Below are 22,568 nucleotides of genomic sequence, written 5' to 3' on the forward strand. Positions count from 1 at the left end.
AAGATTGGCGGCAGATGTTAGCTCAGGGCTAATCTTCCTCAAAGAAAAAGAAAAAGATCACTTACTTCACAAGGCTACTGTGAGGACTGTGCCTGGCACAGAGTGCATGCTCAATAGCTGATGCCACTGCCAGCTCTTCAGGGCTGAGAAACAGACACACTTCTCACAAGGAGTCACAAGGGGGCATCTGAAAGCCAGGAAACAAGGTCCAGCAGAGAGCTTCACTGGGCTTGTAGCGCTGCAGATGGGGCTTGGCCACACTTCTTTACCCAGAATGCAATCCTCAACCCAAAAGAACAAAAACCTTTGCTGCAAACCGAGGATTATTCCATCCATAGTAGACAAGGCCTTGGGGCACCTGAGAGCTGGCCTCTGCTCTTTCTGTTTGGGTCCGGATTTCAGGGTGGCTGTGAAGTGTCACTGCATCCATCACAACCAGGATAGCAACTCTGGAGATCTGTGAAAATGGGCTCGTGAAGGTGACGGCAGTGGAGAAGAGCAAGTCCTGGCACGGGAACGCTGAGACACGCTTATGTGAAGTCAGCCATATCCTCCCTCATCCTGCTTTCTTTTTTTTTTTTCTTTTTCTAAAGATTTTATTTTTCCTTTTTCTCTCCAAAGCCCCCCAGTACATAGTTGTATATTTTAGTTGTGGGTCCTTCTAGTTGTGGCATGTGGGATGCTGCCTCAGCATGGCTTGACGAGCCGTGCCATGTCCGTGCCCAGGATCCAAACCAGCGAAACCCTGGGCCGCCAAAGCAGAGCCAGCGAACTTAACCACTCGGCCACGGGGCTGGCCCCATCATCCTGTTTACTTAATCTGACTTCTTAGGGTTTCCCTGTGGACCTCCTAGGATTCCAAATTTTCTGAACTTTGGAATATGCCCCTTCCAGTTTACCTAACCCTGTCACAAATCACTCCTTAAATGAAACTGCTCTAGTCCCAGAGGTCTCATGACCACATGGTGTAGTGGAAGAAGGCAGACTGAGTAAGGTCCAAATCAGGGCTCTGGTACTTAATTTCTCGAGCCTCAGTTTCCTTATCTGTAAAACAGGAATAATATCATTTCCTTTTTAAGAGTGTTGTGAGGATTAAATATATATATACAGTACCTAGAACAGAGTAGATACTAATAGATACTCAAGGAATTGTAGTGCTTTATTTTCACAATTTGGTTTCGGCATAAGCAACAAGTAGGAAAAAATGGGAATTTAATTTATTTTATTTTATTTTTTGCTGAGGAAGATTTGCCCTGAGTTAACATCTGCTGCAATCTTCCTCTTTTTGTATGTGAGCTGTCACCACAGCATGGCCACTGACAGACGAATGGTATAGGTCTGCACCCGGGAACTGAACCTGGGCCGCCAAAGCACAGTGTGCCGAACTTAACCACTAGGCCACTGGGGCTGGCCCAAAAATGGGATTTAAAGTTATGATAAACTGTACAAGTTTCTGCTCTCTAAGACTCTTGGCAAATCTCTTCATCTCTTTTGAGTCTCACTACCTGCATGTCACAGTTAGTTATAAAGATTACGTGAGACTATACCTTTAAGAACCCTGTGAACCATACTATTACCCCAGCCAAGAATGACTTTCTTCCCTTAAATAAATCCAGATCTTAGCCTACATGGCCCAGCTCAAGTGTTGCATCCTCTAAGAAACCTTTTCTCTAATAGTCTCTAAAAATGTAAATGATAAGGTATTCACACTCTGAAAATTGATAAAAAGAATGAGAAAGGTCTGAGATGGGAAGAACTCAGAGATACTAAGAGATAATAAAGCGTGGAATACATACAGTATGATTCCATTTTTATGTTTAGGGAAAAAAAGAGGTGACCACGTCATACCCTTGCTTAAAACGATTTCATGGTTCCCCACTGCCAACCAAGTGAAGTTCAAACTCCTGAGCTGGCATTCAAGCCCCTGTGCTGTTTGGACCCTGCCAACCTCTCCAGCCTCATCTCCTATAAACCAGCCTCTGAGCCCTGGGTTCCATCTGTGACTAAGGTGCTCTCCACCATCTCTTCCTCTAGGTCTCAAACCTCAGCGTGCATCAGAATCACCTGGAAGCCTTGTTAAAAATACTGACTGTGAGCCCCACCAATAGAATTTCTGACTTAGGTCTGAGGTGGGACCCCAAAATTTCTACTTCTAACAAGCTCCTGTGTGATACTGCTGCAGCTCTTCCAGGGACTGCACTTTGACAGCCACTGCCTTTCCAATGATATGATTCCACTTCATCACCTGTATACAGGCCAACCAACCACGTCAGTTTGCCTGGGACTGAAAGTCTCGTGTAACAGAAAACCCTTCAGTCCAGGGAAAATTGGCTGGTTACTCTAACTGTATAAGAATCTTTCCCAGGTTGCTGCTTATGGGCTATTTGCTGCTACTCTCAGGCAGTCCTTCTCTATGGCCAGGCAAACAGGAAGTGCCTGAGAAAGGAGTTCCATCAGCTTGACTGACTTTTTGCTGGAGTAAGAGTATTTAACAAAGTTTTTCAAATTCAGATTCCTCCAAACATATTCTCTTTATTTCCTTCAGAGAACAGGCTTTAGTCCTCTGGTCCCTGTAAATATTTAACACAATTGGTGTGAGATCGCATTGTAAGCATCTGTATTTGCCCTGTGTTGCGGGGTAAGTTTATACAAGAAGTTGGGGCAAATGCAGTGAGCACATGTGAGCTTCTTACTCATTCAAAGTAGGTCTTGTCAGGGAATGATGGTTCCACATGGGCCGATGTAGCTGCCTTTCTGCGACTTCCAAAGGAAGCCCAAGACAACCAAGGGCCCTGATCCTTGGGAAGGACTGATGCTGTTTCTGCTCATTGTTGGTCAGGGTCAATCTTCATTAACTGGGACTCCTCTTTCCAGGGGGTCAGAGGTCAGAGAGCTGATAGCGTCGCACAAGACCATCTCGACAGCAGGTATAGATCTGCTTTTCCCACGTGGCTACCTAGAATACAAGAGTTTGCAGCTCAAAGGAGGCCTGGGATTCTTCCATTTTAAAAAGAAAGAGCATTCTCATCGACCTCCACTAGTATAAGGAAGTCTGAAAAGCTTTAGCGACTCCAAAGACAAGAGAAGAATTACATCCATGATATGTATTTAAAAAATGACCGGCCAGAGTCAAGGGCACTTATGACTACAGAACAGAGAAACTAATTGCCTAAGCAGAGAGCAAACCATTAGTGTTGTACATGGTTTAGTGCAGAGGGTCTGTACCTGGGGAGGAGATGGTCCATAGATACGCCTGAGTATCTCTGAAACTCATAAAATTGTATGCAAAGAAGTTCTCAATATGTGCCCTTTTTTTTGAGAAGGATTTCACTGACTTCCCAAAGAAGTCTGAGAATCAAAGAAGATTAAGAACCATGAATTTAGTAGAAGGAGCTTGAATTCTGGAGTTAGCTTAATCTCAGGTTTGCTAATATGTAATCTGTACGACCTAGGGCAATTTTCTCAACCCCTAAGGGTCTCAGTTTCCTCATTTGCAAAATGAAAATAATATGTTAAAATTCACAATATAGAACACTAAGCAAGAATTTTAAAAAATGAAGTGGATCTGTATGCATTTGTCTGGGAAGAGCTCCGAGACATTAAGTAAAAAAAAAAAAGAAAGTCATAGGGCAATAAATATAGAATGATCCCAATTACGTACAAACTAAAGATAAAACTATATTATTTACATAAATATATAAACAAAAGATGTAAGTGCAAATTCTCCAAAAACAATCTTGAAAAATATATGCCAATGGGGCCGGCCCGGTGGCGCAGCGGTTAAGTTCACACGTTCTGCTACTTGGCAGCCCAGGGTTCGCCGGTTGGGATCCCGGGTGCGGACATGGCACTGCTTGGCACACCATGCTCTGGTAGGCATCTCATGTATAAAGGAGAGGAAGATGGGCACGATGTTAGCTCAGGGCCAGTCTTCCTCAGCAAAAAGAGGAGGATTGGCAGAAGTTAGCTCAGGGCTAATCTTCAAAATAAGAAAAATATATGCCAAACTATTAATGCTAGTTACTTCTAGAAAGAAGAATGAAACTGAAAAGGTCTTTAATGGGACTTTTAAGTCTCTATTATTCTATATTGTTTGAATTTTTATAGGTATGTATTGTATAACGTTTTTAAAAATATAAGAAAAAATAGGAATAATAATACCTATACTTCAATGAATGAGTTCAATGATTAAATGAGATAATATATGTAAAACAACATCTGATCAATAAATACTATTTCCCTTTTCCCCTCTAATAAAATGAGATAATCAATCTCGAACTAGAAATAATAATAATGATGGCTAATAATCATAGAATCTTTTAAATTTACAAAGAGCTTTCCTATGCATTATCTCACTATAATCTTCATTTTAAGATAAATTGACAGATGGGGGGTGAGGTTATTTTTTAAGTTTCTAGAGGCAGTAAGTGATGAAGTCACTTCTGATTCAAAATTATGATTTCCTTCTATCCCACTCATAAGTATCTGATCACCCCTAAGACCACAAAGTAGCCAGATTCAGTCCGTTCAAAAGTCCTAGATCCCAGGTGAGAATCGCCTAGGCCTGGTCTCCTCTCAGGCGTGTACCTTGTACACGGGGTCACAGTCAGCCCCAGTGAGCTCAATGACATAGTCTAAGTCTTGCTGGACAATGAAACAGCTTCCATCACCTAAAAGGCAGAAAGAAAATTTAGATAATTGAAGAGAAAGCTGCATGCAGAGGAATTAAAAAACTATTTTAGTTTATTTCTGTACATCACTAGCCTAAAGAAGATTGTCCTGAGACCCAGAACAGCAAACAGGTCTCATTATGTAGGCCAAATACGAGGCCCTGTAGTGGCTGCCTAGAATGCTGGGCTGGAGAGGGTTTGAAGGTTAAGTGCAAGCTCGGTGGGAAGAAAGGTTGTCTTTAGCCAAGGGCACAGACCAAGCAACTTCAGGTTTATAGATCTGTTTGCAAACTTATCCTAGGAAATTATTTTTAACAGGGAATTCACCTATATAAATGTTTTCTTTAAGAAAAATCTATGCTCCCAAATTATTCTTCAATCTATAAACTTGAGCATATATATTAGGCAAAGGAGGAAAGTTAGACCAAGAAAATAAAAACCCATCTAATTTCTAAACTTAATTTTCTCAGAAGAGCATGAACAAATGAAACTTGAGATCATCTATAAACTGCTGACTAAGGTGATTTTTGTTGTTGTTGTTATTTTACTTAATATAAAAGTAATACATGCTAGGGACTGCCCGGTGGTGCAGTGGTTAAGTTCGCACGTTCCACTTCGGAGGCCCAGGGTTCGCCAGTTTGGATCCCGGGTGCGGATATGGCACCGCTTGGCAAGCCATGCTGTGGTAGGCATCCCACATATAAAGTAGAGGAGGAAGGGCACAGATGTTAGCTCAGGGCCAGTCTTCCTCAGCAAAAAGAGGAGGATTGGCAGCAGTTAGCTCAGGGCTAATCTTCCTCAAAAAAAAAAAAGTAGTACATGCTCATTGAAGAAAACTTTAAAAATAAACAGAGAAGTAAAAAATCACCCATAATCTACCACAAAGATAATTACTGTTAACATTTTAATGTACTTTCCCAATCTTTTTTGTGCAAATTTTTATTTTACATGGTTGAGAGCATAACCGCATAAAAGAAGATTTTTATGCATAAAGTTTTTTCTGTATTAAGATTATAACTTTGTATAAAATCCTGAAAAAGAATCAAAAGATATTAATTAACCTTCTCAAACTTTTTGGAAATCTAAAAAACTGCTTTCCAAAATTATCTGTCAATCAATTTTATTTTATCTGTTAATCAATCTATCCTCCAACCAGCAGCATACAGGAGGACATTATCCTTCCTTGCACTATTAATATTAAAAATAATCTTTTCCAAAAAAGAATATTTATCTTTTAAAGATATAGAAATACTGACAGATAAAATAATATGATGTTTTTGATATATTTCAAAATATGATAAAGGCTGGGGATTATAAAGGAATGGGTAAAACATGATGAAAGAAGATTAGCCATGAATTAGTAATAGTTGAAGCTAGATGATGGGTGCACCAGGTTTATTTCTCTATCTTTGTATCGGTTTACCAAGTTCTATAATAAAGTTTAAAAAATTGTTTAATCTGGCAATTTCAATCTCCTCTCTAGTAAATCAAAGAGTTCAAAAGGACCTCAAAGATCATCTACCTCCACCTTCTAACTAGTACAGAATTCCCTCTACAGCACCTGGCAGCGTAGCCAACCAGCCTATGCTTGTCCATCCCCAGAGTTAGTGGTGCTCACTACCTCAATGCCAGCTTCTTTCTTACAAAACAGATGGCTTTTCCTTATACAGTCGCACATCGCTTAACAACAGGGTATGTTCTGAAAAATGCGTTGTTAGGTGGTTTTGTCGTTGTGCAAACATCATAGAGTGTACTTTCACAAACCTAGATGGTATGGCCTACCACACACCTAGGCTCTATGGTACTAATCTCATGGGACCACCATGGTATACGCAGTCGGTCGACTGAAACATCGCTATGCAGCACATGACTGTATTGAACTGAAATGTGGCTCCTGATAACTTTCTTTTATTGATCTTAGTTTTGTCCTCTGAAAACAGAGTTATAATTTTACTCTCTTTGCCTTTTTGTTTGTTTTGTTTTGTTTGTTTGTTTTTGAGGAAGATTAGCCCTGAGCTAACATCTGCTGCCAATCCTCCTCTTTTTGCTGAGGAAGACTGGCCCTGAGCTAACATCCATGCCCATCCTCCCCTACTTTATATGTGGGACGCCTACTACAGCATGGCTTGCCAAGCAGTGTCATGTCCGCACCCAGGATCCGAACTGACGAACCATGGGCTGCCGAAGCAGAATGTGTGAACTTAACTGCTGCACCACCAGGCCAGCCTCTGCCTTTAATAGTAATATACTAATATTAATATAAGATGTTAATAACAGAATTTATGCCTTTCCTTCTTTCCAGCAGAAAAGAGTTACAAACAGTAGAAGGGCCACAAGTTAGCTCTTCTCCACGTTACCTCCACTTTACTCACACATCCCTTTGCAAGGGAGATGTTAATATTCAACAAAATGGCCTAAAGGTAGGACAGAGGAGTTAAGAAATGCAGAAGCCCTGAGTGGCCTACATGTGGTTCTCCAGGATACCAAACTCTCTTACTTCAGAACTGCCACCAAAGCAACAGAAGCTTCCCATGTGCTGCATCATGGCTCTGTGTTTGAAGTTTACATTTCTTGAGTCTCAAAATCTCATTTTAAGCCAGAGTGGGAAACCAACCATAATCTTTTTTCAGTTTCTCATTGTTATTACTTCAGCAAAAAAAAAGTGACATCTATTATTGAGTTTCTTTTCTCTCCTCTCAAAAAAGTATGATTACCATAGGTCTTCTTCTGCACTCAAGTTTCTATATGCAAATCTTATCTACTTGATAAGTCCCAGCTCTATTCCCATTCCCTCTAGGAAGCCATTTCTAACACCCCATACAGTAAACACTTTCTCCATCAATCTCCTGTAACGTTTATTATTCCTTTGATACTTCAACATATCTTGCCCTGTAGCATAATTCTACTTTTTGTGGCTCTGTGCCTTGTCACTGGATCATGATGATAAGGAATATGTTTTAGGAAGGCTTATAGGGCAAGGGGTAGTAACAAGAGTAAGAAGAAACTTATCATTTATAAAATGTCTACTTTATGTCGATTACTTTACATATTTTATCTCTAAGAAAATTGAGACTTAGAAAAGCAGAGTGGCTTACCAAAGGTCATAGGACTATTAGATTAAACCATATAAATCTGCCATTTTAAATCAAAATGGTCATATATTAGGAATTTCATATGGTTGAATCTAATAGTAAGTGGTGGAGTAAGGATTTAAACTCATTGATTAGGTTGTCAGTTTGGATCCAAAATCTAGGCTTTTTCTACATAACGCTGCTGCCCAATAAAACAAGGGTTAAGTAGGAGTCAGGGCTAGAGCTATGGATTCCAATCATTAACAGCTAAAACCATGAGAACAGTCAGTCCTTGAGGAAGAATGGAGAGGAAAAAGTAGAAGGACAAAGGCTGAACTCAGGAAATATCTCTGTTTTACAGATGGCAACAATAATAGGAATAGCAAAAGGATTCAAGCTCAACAATTTGAGAAGCTACAGTATACCATGAATCAGGCTAGGCACTTATAAACATAGGCTATTGAAACCAAGGAAAGGAGAAGTAACTGGAGAAAGAGAATAACCAGGAGATTAATTAGTATCAACAGAGTAAAAGGAGCTAACAATTTTAAGAAGCAAATAACAGTAACAGAATTAATTGCCATTAAGAGTCACGGAAGATGAAAAATATGTACTCACTCATTCAACAAACATTTGTTTAGATTCTTCAGTCCTGTGCAAGAGCTGGGGATACAGAAATGAAGAAGATGTGGTAGCTGCCTTCAAGAAAACTTAGGGACTAGTAGACAAGACAGGGCTGTATACTTAAAAGGCCACTGGATGTAGCAAGAAGCTCATCACCGGTGGCCTTCAAGGGCAGTTTGAGCAGAGGGATGGGGAAGGAGCCCAGACTGCAGAGATCTCAAGGGAAGAATGTGGCATGGCAGCAAAGGGAATCAAAGAAAAAGGATCACAGTGAATGGCGGCAGCAGCGTCAAGGGAAGCTGTCACAAGCTTATGCCAGCTGTTCTCCTGTTAAGGTTCTATAAAGCATCACCAAACTGATGCCAAGACATGGGGAAGAAAGAGAGATTAAGAGAGAGTGAGTGCAGAGAGCTAGAAGATTAGGTCTACAGATTCCTGATTGCTCTTTGCTATGGTCCGGAAATCCTGAAGGAGAAGGGCTAGGGGAACAAGGCGCCAGTTCCGACAGGGATGAAGGCTATCGACTTGTATCAGAGAGCTGGCCATGGAAATCCAGACACTGCTAGCTCCCTACTCATCTATTTCCTTGCCCTTCTCCTAACTGATGGAATCCCAAATAGTCTCCAGTAACTGGTGACACAGGGGGTGAATCCTGATTAACCCAACCCAATTATGGTGATTCCATTCCCTTTGTTGGTTACTGCTTAGGCAGGAGCATGTATTATAATTCTGGTCAATGAGGTATGACAGTAAGTCTGCTGTGCTACTCCTGAGGAAATTTTCCTCATTCATAGAAAGGATAGCAGTATCCACTGCTACGTGAGGATAAGAGCTGCTGCAGCTATCTTGTGCTGTGACCATGAGGGAACAAGCTTGAAGACAAAAGCCAGCATGCTAGGGAGGAGAGCATCAAAGGATGGAAAAAAGCTGGGTCCTTGATTTTACTTCTTTTTCCTTGCTAAAGCTTTTATTTATTTCTTTATTGTTATTATTTGTTTCTGCTGGAAAAGATTCGCCCTGAGCTAACATTTGTTGTCAATCTTCCTTTTTTTCCTCCCTCCCCAAAGCCCCAGTACATAGTTGTATATTCTAGTTGTAAGTCCTTTTAGTTCGTCTATGTGAGCCACCACCACAGCATGGCTACTGACAGATGAGTGGTGTTGTTCCATGCCCAAAACAGCCAAAATATCCTAACTCCCACACTGAAATACTCAGGTAAGGTGGTCCCTCCAGGTCGTCCAGTCCAGTCCTCTTCACTTACATCATTCCTGTGAGGACTCACAGTGTCCCTTAATGGGCACCTTGTTCCATGCATTTCCCCCAACTCCACTCCCAAACTCCATTCCAAATATTTTGTCCTGGCTACACCAAGGTACTCACTTTACCTAGACTACATATGTAAAGCATCACACACAGTATCTACCCCATAGTAGGCACCTAGTAAATGATAGATCCCTTCTTTTTGCCCCTCTACCCTCATCTAAGACTTTGCACACACTATGACTTTGGCCTTCAATGTTCGTCTTTACAAAACAGTCATTGGCTTATATGTTACCTAGTCCATGAAGATGTCCCTGTAGCATTCCTACCACTAGAGTTAGCTTTACTCCATGTTCTCATATAGTTTTCTGCTGCAATACTTATCAAACTGTACTTAATCACATGTCTATATGCCTGTCTGCCTCACTAACAGCTCATTTAGGGCAGAGACTGTAACTGATTCATTATTGAATCCTCAACATTTTTCAATAAAGGCCAATACATTTACTCTACCAATGTTTATTGAGCACCAACCATATAGTGGGCACTGAGCTAAATGCTGGGGTTGACACAATGAAAAAGGCACAGTCATTACTCTCAAGGAGCCTAGACTGGAGGGGGACATAGACAATTACACTTTCCACATAGTGTTTATACAATATACAATATACCAAAGAATCACGGAGGTCCATACCCCTAGCCCAGCTATAGACCAGACACTTAAATCCATGTTTAATTGAACTACATGGAACCATCTCTCTTAAATGGCCCCTAAACCCACCTTGGCTAGCAATGAATCCGTCTCTGAAACTCAGCAAGGACAGAACTGGTGCTCCTGATCTGTGCATGACTTGCACTGGAGTCCTAGGATTCAGGGTAAAAGGAGCAATTTTACTTTTTTTTTCTTCAAAAGCAACACTAAACTATATTCAACATATAGTACTTAGCATATAAAAGCAAACAGGACAAATGTGGACAGAGATTAGACCCTTATACGGTTTCTTTCCCGGCAAGATCTTTAAATAGTAGATTAAGGCAATTCAAAATCACCTTGGAGTTGGGACCAGCCCCGTGGCTGAGTGGTTAAGTTCGTGTGCTCCACTTCAGCCGCCCAGGGTTTCACTGGTTCGGAACACGGGTGCAGACCTAGTGCCACTCATCAAGCCACGGTGAGGCGGCACCCCACGTAGCAGAACTAGAAGGACCTACAACTACAATATACAACTATGTACTGGGGGGCTTTGGGTAGAAGAAGAAGAAAAAAAATGATCGGCAACAGATGTTAGCTCAGCGCCAAGCTTTAAAAAAAAATAGTAAAATTACCTTGGAGTGAATCTAAACGTGTCATTGAACTGAATGAACTAAGTCACTACCAATATTTCCAGTTTTATGGGAACGTCTGGCAAGCTTTTAAGATACCAATGTTAATAATACGTTAATCTTTTTTACTTATAGACAGAATTAAGACAGTTATGAAATATTAAAATTGTCAGGACTCTGTAAAACGAAAAGAAAGATGAGTGAGAATTAATTTAAAAATATGTAAGAGTGATTTTATTTTTTTGGTGAGGAAGATTCACCCTGAGCTAACATCCATTGCCCATCTTCCTCTTTTTTTTGCTTGAGGAAGACTAGCCTTGAGCTAATATCCATGGCAATCTTCCTCTATTTTGTATGCAGGATGCCTCCACAGCATGGGTGATGAGTAGAGTAGGTCCATGCCCAAGATCCGAACCCGCAAACCTGGGCTGCAGAAGCGGAATGCATGGAACTTTAACACTCAGCCATGGGGCCAGCCAAATCACCCAAGGGTGATTTTACAATAGGGGCCAGAGATTCCCTATCTCCATGGAGGCAAAAACAAGTACAAAAGTAAAGAAACAGATTATAGAAGAAAAGGCACAAGCTAGTCACTCTGTAGCTGGAATTTCTTCACTGCTCTTGGAACAAAGTCGAAACTCCTGAGAGCAGTCTGAAAGTTCTTTCTAAGCAAACTCCTGTTTTCCTGTCTGGGATCACTTCTCCCCACTGCCCCGCCCGAAGGGTATATATTTGTCAGACAGGGCAGCAGTGAGGAGTGTTCCATGTTTCTCTCTATGCTGTGCTACTGAGGGCAGGTCCTTTTCCTCTTTACTCGGTAACTTCCACTGGACAAGAGCCAATTAAAGCCCCATTTCCTTGGAGAAGCAGTCTCACCTTCTTCCCTCTCCTTGTCAGTGCTTCTTCAAATTCCTGTGTATAGTCCTGTCAGACCACTTGATCACACTGCATCACAACAGTCTTTTACTTGTCTGTCTTTACTGTTAGATTCCAAGGGCCCCAAAGGCAGAGTCTGTATCTTTTATTTCTGTTTTTCAGTGCCCTGTACAAAGCCTGGTGCCCACAGAAGTCATTCAATAAATATCAGGTGAACAAAGGAAAGAAATAGAAGGAGGAAGGGACAGAGTTGTAGAAATTGTTAAATCCTAGGACAGAGAGGTTGTATGATTCTCTCTGGGTATCTTTAAGATCAGCGTAAGGCCTGTTTTAGACAGGTATGAAAAGCTAAATAAACAGAGCTGCTTACTTGAACTAAAAATGATTGATCTTAGGTCAACCCAGACCTAATATCATAGAGAAAATTACTGAGCTCCTTAAGATTAAAAGTTCCACACAATCATTTTAAGTGAAATGTTAGTTCATTATTTAAGCTTAATTTCCAAAGCAATCACTAAGATAGGACAATCATGACAGTATAAATCAAATTATCTTTTATTTACTTATTTTTTCCCCTCTTTTAAAAAATTTTATTGAGGTTATATTGGTATAAAATATTGTGTAATTTCAGGTGTACATTATTACATATCAGCTTCTGTATAGACTACATCGTGCTCACCAGCAATAGTCTAGTTTTTATTCATCACCATACATATGTGCCCCTTCACCCCTTGTGCCCATGCCCCGACTCTCTCCCCCTCTGGTAACCACTAAACTGTTCTCTTTATCCATGTGTTTGTTTATCAAATTACCTTTTAATACGATTCCAGGAACAATAAGATCAGACAATTCACACTGGAAAATGCTTATAAATGGAAAAATATACCCTTGATTCAATAGTCATCTATACGCTAGGCTAATCAATGTTAACACCAATAAAAATTTCCACTCTGCAGAAGACCTGCATCATGCAAATGAATGGTGACTCACCTTGGATTCCGCACATCCAGCTGATAAATGTTTCCATCTTGTGTCCCAGCCAATAGCAAGAAGCCAGAGAGAAAAGTACAGCAGTTGAAGGCATCTGAGCCAATAAAGAGGAAGACCTGAGAACAAGTAGAGACAAAAATGCTGTTTAAAGATTAATTTGTTTCCAGGAATAGAAAGGCACCAAGAAAAGGAAAATTTTTACCATTTTTAGAGATATTTTTTTCTTCCCCCTTGAAGTACTCTCAATCTAAACTAAGCATTCACCAACAATTGAGGAGGAAGCAGTCCCAAGATTTCAGGAACCTAGGTTGGCTGAGGACTTAAGCAGTTTACATAACACCATACTCTGAGGTAGTAATTTTCAAACTATTATCCTTCAATACACTGACTCATAGGATCCTCAACACCAAAAATCCCTTTTTCCCCTCTTTTCATTACAACCCCCGTTTGAGAAACACTTGCAATTCACACATTTAAGTTTTGCTTCATGTCACTTGTAACAACCTTTTGAAGGGAGATACTTTGTAGGAAAAGAAACAAGCTTAAATAAAGTGGCAATTTAAAGAATCATAATTCTCCCTATGTACCTGAAAAAATAAATTATCAGATTTGTATTTAATGTTAGCTCAAACTGATTATTTCTCCATCAAATGTTCTAAAAAGGAAAGAAAAGAACAAAACAAAACAAACTCCTGATTTTCCTTTGGAAATAAAAGCCAGCATGGAAATTCAGAGTGCAAAGGCAATATGATCAACAATAATGATGTTCCTGGAACAAACTTGGAAAATGGAAACATTACCAGCACAATGAAGTAAAGAGATGAAATGAAAATACAAAGCCTGTGGCCAAACCAAATCATTAAAGTTGTCTGGCTGATGATGACATGAGCTGGAAATAAATTTTAAAAAATCTAATCCCAGAGACCATAGAGTTTAATTAAGAGCACAGTCTGCCCAGCAAAACCTCAGAAGATGAAGGAAGAAAATTCAACTAATTCTTCTGTAAAAGACAGGTCATTAATTGATCCAGAGCCCTGAAGCATGAGTCCTTTACTCAGAATTTCTTCACGTTGCCTTAGAGGTAGAAGGAAATTTATGAAACCTGATCATTCTACATACTGCACACTGAGGCCCAGGAGAGTAACTTATCAAAGATCACAAAGCAGCAGAGCATTTAATCCTCATCACAAAACCATACAAGGTAAGTCCTACTATGCCCAGTTTAGTGAGGAGGAAACTGAGGCTCAGAGAGGTTAAGAACCCATCCAAGGTCATAGCCATTAAGTGGGAGAGCTGGCATTTAGATGTTGCCCTTATCCCAACTTGATGTTCTTAATCACTACTCTGTACTGCCTGTTATGCAGCTTCCTCAAAAGGTAACCACAGGGAGCAAGCAGAAATGTTTCCAAAACAGCTTTCTAAGAATCAGCGTGACCCAGGTTGCCCTAGAATTCAAAGGTCTTAGAGGAACCACTTGCCGGCTGCCTGCTCTGTAGTCCCAAGCACTGAAGTTTCTTGTCTTCCCGGGCCAACAGCAGCATTTTCGACTCTGTTCCAACCTCCCGTTCACCTGCATGACAGATGAGCTATGTCAATAACAGGCTGGGCTGATCAGCTGGCAATACCCAGAAAGCACAGATACCGATGGCTGTTTACTGAATTACTGTTAATGATTCACTTATTAATTTAAAAAAGCACTTATTATGTTCTATATCTTGACTGTGGTATTTCTTTACATGACTGTACACATCTGCCAAAACTCACAGAACTATGCAATTTAAAAAGGTGACTTTTACTATATGTAAAATATATCTCAATAATTATGTTAAGAGAAATAAGCCAGACAGAGAAAGACGAACTCTGTATGACTCCACTCATAGGTGGAAGTTAACATATAGACAAAGAGAACTGATCGGTGGTTACCAGGGGAAAGGCTGGGTGGGGGGAGGGCACAAAGGGTGAAGTGGTGTACCTACAACATGACTAACAATAATGTACAAGTGAAATTTCACAAGGGTGTAAACTATCATAATCTTAATTAAAAAAACCTTCTGCCATAAAAAAACAAAAACAAAAACAAACAAACAAAAAATATATCTCAATAAACCCAACTTAACATGACAAGATACCATACTAGGAACAGTGGTACAATGTTGAACAAAATAGTCTCTGCCCTCAAGGTTCTTATGGTCTAGAAGTATTCATTCACTAAACAAATACTTATTAAGAGTCTACTATCAGGGCCAGCCCTGTGGCCAAGTGGTTAAGTTCGCACGCTCCATCTTCGGCAGCCCAGGGTTTTGCCAGTTCAGATCCTGGGCACGGACATGGCACTGCTCATTAGGTCACGTTGAGGCGGCATCCCACATGCCACAACTAGAAGGACCCACAACTAAAAATATATACAACTATGTTTTGGGGGGATTGGGGGAGAAAAAGCAGGGGAAAAAAGAAAAAGAAGATTGGCCACAGTTGTTAGCTCAGGTGCCAATCTTTAGGGGAAAAAAAAAAAGAGTCTACTATGTATCAGACATTCTGCTAGGTGCTGAGGAAATAGTGATGTACAAACAAGGGTCCTTACTCTCAAAAATTCTAGTGGAAATATGAAATAGTGGAATAGGTAAATAAACAGGTAGGATATTTTCAGACCGTGGTAAGTTCTACAGTGGGAATAAAACAGGAAAATATGATCAAAAGTGAGTAGATAGTGGGAAGACAGGTGGGGGAAGGTAACTTTAAATTTCAACTTTAAAAAGCCTCCAGGGAGGCCACTTTTCAACTGAGCCCTGAATGGTAAACAAGAAGCCAGTCATGTGAAGAGTTTCAGGAAGGACATTCCAGTCTAAGGGAAAAACAAAGCAAAGGCCAGGAGGCTGGCAGAGGCTGTGCTGAAAGAACAAACAGAAGGCCTGTACTGGAATACAGTGGGCCTGGCAGAAGGCAGTATGACACGAGGCTGGAGAGGAACGCAGGGGTCAGAAAGTGTAAAGGTTTGCAATAAGCCACGGTAAGGGGTTAGGATTTTCTTTCTTTTTTTCGCTGAGGAAGATTTGCTCTGAGCTAACATCTGTGCCAACCTTACTGTATTTTGTATGTGGGTTGCTGCCACGGTGTGGCTGCTGGCGAGTGGTGTAGGTCTGTACCCAGGCACCAAACTTGGGCTGCTGAAGTGGAGTACACTGAACTTAACCACTAGGCCACTGGGCCGGCCCCCTAGAATTTTAATCAATGTATAGAAGGAGGCCACTGAGGACACCAGGGACAAAGGAGAGTGACATGAATGGATGTTTTTTTTAATGACCACACTGGTTGCTCTGAGGAGAACAGATTATAGGAGAACAGTACAGGCAACAGATGGTGACAGACTGGACCAGCAAGCTGACAAGAGGAAGAGTAGGAGGGAGAGGGCAAGGTGGAAACATTAGAAACACTCTGAAGGTAGAGATGACCGACTTTGCTGATGTGGGACATGAGGAAAGGCAGAGGTAGATGGTGAATAAATCTCAGGCTTTGGGCTTGAGCAAACGGGTAGATTGTGGTGCCATTTACTGAGATGGGAAAAAACAGATTTGGGGTAGGGGTAAATCAAACACACCATGTTAGACAAGGTAAATTCAAGCTAACTATTAGATATCTAAATAGAGTCTGAAACTCAGGAGAGAGGTCTATATTTTAGATACACTTTTGGAAATCACCAGCTTAAATACAGTATTTAAAGCCATGGAACTGATGAGAACACCTAGGGAGAAACTGTAGTTAGAGCGGAGGGCCTTCCAATATTTAAAGGTAGAAGGGCTGGCCTGATGGCCTAGTGGTTAGGTTTTATGCACTCAGCTCTGGCGGCCCAGGTTTGGTTTCCGGGCACAAACCTCCGCCACTCACTGGCGACCATGTTGTGGCAGCAACTCACAAATTGGTAGAACACAGAGGATTTTCGGGGCAGTAAAACTTCTGTATGATAGTATAATTACAGACACGTCATTATACATTTGTCCAAAACCATCAAATGTACAACACCAAGAGTGAATCCTAATGTAAACTATGGACTTTGAGTGATAATGATGTGTCAATGTAGTTTATCAACTGTAATAAATGTATCACTCTGGTGGAGATGTTGATAATGGGGGAGGCTGTGTGGGTGCGGGAGTAGAGGGTATATGAGAACTCTGTGTTTTCTGCTCAATTTTGCTGTGAACTTAAAACTGCTCTAACATATAAAGTATATTTTTAAAAAAATGTGAGAGGCAAAGATGATGGTAGAAAATAGTCCTATGGAAACAGAGAAGCAAGTATTAGTTATAAGCATGGGAAAATAAGAAAAGATTGCAAGGTGCCTTATTAGGACCTTTATCATTCTGACTCACCAGAGCCAGCATTCTACTCACCTATTTCCCATTACTACTACTCTTAATCCAACTCTGGCCCAGCCAAGCACATCTTTTTACCCAATAGTCAATTTCACCTCCAAGCTGTTTTCATGTGAACTGCCCCATCCCCTGCCCCAGCCCCCATTCTCCTATCCTTCCCATTCTTGTCTGATCAACTCAAATCCATCCTTCAAGGTTCAAGTCATCTTCTTTTGTGACATCCTTCTCATCTATACTAACCTAAAACACTCACTTCTTCCAAAAAACTATATTTGTGTTAAGAATCACTAAGTTACTTCAGCCAAAATCTTAGTGTTCTCTGTTTTACAGGCATTAGTTTCATCTGCTAAATTAGACTGCACTTACTCAAACGCAGTAACTATGACATACACTTCCTTTGTAGATTCCAAAGCAACAGAAACATAATAGGTATGCAATAAGTATTAATCTTATGGTGAAAAATAGAAATACCAGCTACAGAGCAGGAAACGACAAGGAAGAAAAGGAGAAACTAAAACAAACCCTGAAGGGGCCTAAGGAAACAAAATAAGCTCACATATCATTATCAACTTACTGGGCATCTGCTCAGGGGAGCCGAGGTTTATAGAATTGTCAGCAGCACCCACAGCCACTCCATTGATGGAAGAACCACAGTCTGCAATGACTCCCAGGCAGGCTGAGCGCCCACAATCCCAAAGTCGTGCTGTCCCATCTCGAGAACTAGATACCACATTCCTCCCCCGGTCAACAATGGCTGTATCTAGGACACCTGGCAAGCAAAAAAAAAGACCGTAAGACGGAGTAGGTAGCAAAAGAACTACAAGGGCAGGGCTGGCCCCGTGGCCGAGCAGTTAAGATTGCACACTCCACTTCAGTGGTCCAGGGTTTCATGGGTTCAGATCTTAGGCATGGACATGGCACCACTCATCAGGCCACACTGAGGCGGCATCCCACATAGCACAACCAGAAGGACCTACAACTAGAATATATAACTAGGTACTGGGAGGCTTTAGGAAGAAGAACAAAGGTAAAAAAAAAAAAAAAGAAGAAGAAGAAGATTGGCAACAGATGTTACCTCAGGTGCCAATCTTTTAAGGGGAAAAAAAAGAACTACAAGGGCAGAGAAAATGGAGCTGCATAAATAACTCCATTCCTTCAAAAACATGTACTGGGTATGTACTACATGCTGGGCATGTTCAAGTGCTAGAAAACCAGAAATAAACAGAAGAGAGTCCCTGCTTCCCTACGGTTCAAAGACTAGCTGTGAGAAACAGCCATGGAAAAAGAAGCTTTGGATTTAAGTTTTAGTGGGGTGTTCTACAGCAGTGGTTTTCAATTTTTTTTTTTTTTTGAGGAAGGTTAGCCCTGAACTAACTACTGTCAATCTTCCTATTTTTGCTGAGGAAGACTGGCCCTGAGCTAACATCCATGCCCATCTTCCTCTATTTTATACATGGGACACCTACCACAGCATGGCTTTTGCCAAGTGGTGCCATGTCCACACCTGGGATCTGAACCGGCGAACCCCGGGCCACTGAGAAGCGGAATGTGTGAACTTAACTGCTGCGCCGCCAGGCCGGCCCCCAAGTTTTATTTTTTAAAACCTGTTTTTTAAGTAAAAATTAAGCAGACATCTTAGAGAGTTCAGTTTGAAAATCACTGTCTTACAAGATCCATTGAGAACTAATTGAATGGGTTAATTTCCCCATCTTAAAAAAGGATGCGACTTCTGCTCTGGCCAAGATGGAGTAGCCCTATTCCTCCCAGGTCTTTCCCCTCACAACTAAAAAACCTGGACATAACACAACAAACAAGCATAGGAGGCTGGAAAATGAAAAAAGAAGGCAGACCACCTAGGAACCTCAGGACTGGAAGAGCAACAGGGCAATGAGTTCCCTGGATTTCCCCAACATTCCCATATATCCTGGACAGGACACTGCGGAAGCCTCCAACATGGAACTGATAAAGACAGGCACAGATGAAGAAAACAAACAAAAAAACACCAGGAAAGTCTATTGCCCCTAGGCAAAAGACTGGGAAATGGGTGGCCTAACAGAACAGAAAATTTTTTTGGTAATATTCACCTTACTCAAACAGTTACAGAAAAACTGCTACCTCCCCTCCCCTAAGGTTTCAGCGGGGCTGAAGAGGAAGTAATCTTCTACTTCACCCCCCATGGAAGCAGGAGGCAGCACTCCAACTCCTCCCCACTCCAGTGACTTGACCAGCATTGACCAGAACGAGGTGGTGGGAGGTAGTACTCCACTTCTTCCAGCTCCCACCACTGGTGTCAAGTCAGCCAGGAACTGAGCCTACACTTCCTTCATCCCCTCCCCTGCTGTCAGCAGGAAACTGAGCTTACAAGTCCACCTGAAGGCAAGAAGGTGGTGCAAGTTGAGGTGGTACAAGTCAGTGCCCCACTTTCACCAGGAGGGGGTCAGCGGTGCCAAGAGGGAAGCTGAGGTCACATCTCATCAGTTTGCAGAGGCAGTGTGAGCCAGTGCTCCCCTTTCACCAGAGTAGTGTTAGAGGAGCCCAGCAGGAAGCTGAGCACACACATCTATCAGGCCCCTGTACCATACCTTGACAAATAAGATCCAGAGTGTTACAATATCCAAAATGTCCACAGACTTTATAATTTTTTTTAAAGATTTTATTTTTTCCTTTTTCTCCCCAAAGCCCTCCGGTACATAGTTGTAAATTCTTCGTTGTGGGTCCTTCTAGTTGTGGCATGTGGGATGCTGCCTCAGCGTGGCTTGATGAGCAGTGCCATGTCCACACCCAGGATTCGAACCAACGAAACTCTGGGCTGCCTGCAGCAGAGCGCGCGAACTTAACCACTCGGCCATGGGGCCAGCCCCTTTGAAGCCCTTTATTACCTGTTATCTGAATATATGCTATGGGCTCTAGCCTCAGAAGCACACAGCATTAAAAGGTAGAGATAGTCATGGACATAAAGAGTTAGAATAAAGTGGCAAATATGTGCTAACACAGGACTGTACAGAGTAAAAGGTATTCCGACCCTATGGTGTCACAGGCAGGGCTAGCACTTGTTTTCTTAAAACCCACTTACTGATTCTATTATAGGCACCCCATAAACACTTGCAGATTGAGAATAAGAGTACCTGACTGAAGGTCAGGTTAGTGATCTGTGGCTTGCTCCCATTCCTCTCAAGGTAAGGATGACTTGAGATATACAAATCTTGACAAAAACTCTACAGGATAACTCAACATAAGGAATAGATGATGGATGACCCACGCAAGTAACCACATGCCTCAATTCTTAGTGGAAATTTCACTTTGAAAATTTTTTTCAGAAAAAGATGAGTTTATGAAAATGCCACAAACTGAAAAAGTAGCCAACTTAGGGCCTGTCAGCAAATACGATTAGAGACAACTCAGGTGGGACCTAATCAAGTGTCAATTTCTAAATACATCCAACTTAAAATAAAAACTAAATCCCATTTATACAGCTAACTATAGTTTTTGGAAAAATAAAATGTAATCCTTGCAATTATATATCCACTGGATAAAAGCCACTTTAGACAAGGTTTTTAAGGTAACCTTCCTCTCAGAAACAGATCTAACGAGGCAATATGTTTTGCTGCTATTTTATGTTTCTTATTTACAACATATTTCGTAACGGCAAAGTATTCTGAGTTTGGAAAATCCACCTTTCCACTCTATCTCCACAACACATTCAGCATAAACCAGCTAGAAAAAGATTTTAGATTTTTTAAGAATCTCAAGGAATCACCAATAGGAACATTAGGAAGGGCCTTCAGCTCTTATTAAGCAATCAAAGATCTGTTTATCTCTTTATTGGCAAGTTCTAACTGCTATTTAAAAATGTTATTGAGTTCCATGGAAGTAACGCAAACTTTTTAAAAAAATAGTTCTGAAAAGTATCCAAGGCAGGATGCTATGGCTGTGGCTAGGGAGCTATGAATGGTATTAACTATGTACAAATTTCAAGTAACACTTAGCAAAGAGCTGCCATCTAGAAAGTTTCCTTTTTCTATAAAAGTAGAGTAGAAAATTATCACCCTCTCTCTAATAAAATGTCACTCACAATATATTGGCATCTAGTGTGGGTCTCTTCACTCTTAGATGACAAGAATAAAAGAAAGAGGAGTCCTACAGGAGCAGGAACTTATGAGGAATTACTTTAGAAAAAAGCTATGAAAGTAGCAGGAATGCCTTTGTAACAGAAGCAGCCACAGCTAAGACCTACCAGAAGCTGCAAAGACTTTAGATACCAAACCAAACAGATACAAGTCCTCAACAAAGAAACAAGATCAAAAAGTATTTGCCTTCAAGAAAAGATTCAGCTGCATCACATATAAACATCCTAGCTAAAGTCTGGGAAATAAGAACAACGTTAGACGAAACTATGACTGAGATCAATATTAGGAAGAAACAGAGCAAATTTCATATTTCTAGACATGTTTTTTAACACATTTCCTCTGTTAAAATTATCTAGTTTTACTATTAAGCTGTTTTAATGTTGCTAGGGAGCAAGATACATATGTGTACATGGGAAAACTAACGACTGTTTCTCAGATCTCAGAAAAAAATGAACCTTGAAGCACCTAGTATTACTTGGAGGCAGCATATCCTATTTCAAAGAAAGTATATAAGAGCTTGAAGGGGCTGGCCCCATGGCCAAGTGGTTAAGTTTGCACGCTCTGCTTTGGTGGCCCAGGGTTTCACTGTTTTGGATCCTGGGTACAGACCTCACACCATTTGTTGGGCCATGCTGAGGGGGCGTCCCACATAGCACAACCAGAGGGACCTACAACTAGAATATACAACTATGTAGGGGGCAGGGTAGGGGGAGGACTTTGGGGAGAAAAGGAAAAAAAAGAAGAAGAAGATTGGCAACAGATGTTAGCTCTGGTGCCAATCTTCAAGAAAAAAAAAAGCTGGAAAATAATAGCCCAAGTGCTGAAAATGCAACCTAGTTTCTTAAAATTATTCTACAAATGTAAGCATCTTTCCTACTCTAGTGAGCCAAAAAACCCTCAACCAATCAACTGAAATGGTGTTTCATTTGGTCTAAAAGTTTTCAGATTATGAAAGATCTGGTCCTTATTACAAAGAATTAGTATTATGAATATATACCTCCAAATCCACCAACCTTAATTTGAAAATTTCAAACTGGTTAAAGTACACTTTAGAGCTACTTAGTAAACTCATATATTACAAACACAAAACTACTTTTAGTTCAACTTTTCATTGGAAAGATTTAGAAACATACACAAATCTTACCTCTGCATGTTAATTAAGTAAAAAACACACTAATCCTTTAATTATATATAAAATATGTATCCAAAAGTATTAGGGAAGATCAGTTACATATTATCTAGGGTCATATTTGTTTCCACTGG

General features: G+C 40.8%; 1 protein-coding gene across 17 annotated transcripts in view; it reads right to left on the reverse strand.

The window, feature by feature from the left end:
- Window positions 1–1,141: 1,141 nt before the first annotated feature.
- PAAF1 (proteasomal ATPase associated factor 1) overlaps window positions 1,142–22,568 on the reverse strand; it is a 43,791-nt gene continuing 22,364 nt past the window's right edge. For 14 of the 17 annotated variants that reach the window (XM_070625853.1, XM_008540185.2, XM_008540178.2 and 11 more), the window contains 6 exons: window positions 17,753–17,947; window positions 14,290–14,381; window positions 12,812–12,927; window positions 10,407–10,489; window positions 4,588–4,670; window positions 1,142–2,956 (listed from right to left, as the gene is read on the reverse strand). In XM_070625853.1, coding sequence (XP_070481954.1) covers window positions 2,879–2,956; window positions 4,588–4,670; window positions 10,407–10,489; window positions 12,812–12,927; window positions 14,290–14,381; window positions 17,753–17,947 — 647 coding nt within the window. In that variant the 3' untranslated portion in view covers window positions 1,142–2,878. Of the gene's footprint in view, window positions 2,957–4,587; window positions 4,671–8,359; window positions 8,405–10,406; window positions 10,490–12,811; window positions 12,928–14,289; window positions 14,382–17,752; window positions 17,948–22,568 lie in introns of all 17 variants that reach the window. The other 3 variants (XR_011541555.1, XM_008540181.2, XM_008540179.2) reach the window with 3 other exon arrangements.

This window comes from Equus przewalskii, chromosome 6 (assembly GCF_037783145.1).
Source record: "Equus przewalskii isolate Varuska chromosome 6, EquPr2, whole genome shotgun sequence".
NCBI classification, from domain to species: Eukaryota; Metazoa; Chordata; class Mammalia; order Perissodactyla; family Equidae; genus Equus; species Equus przewalskii.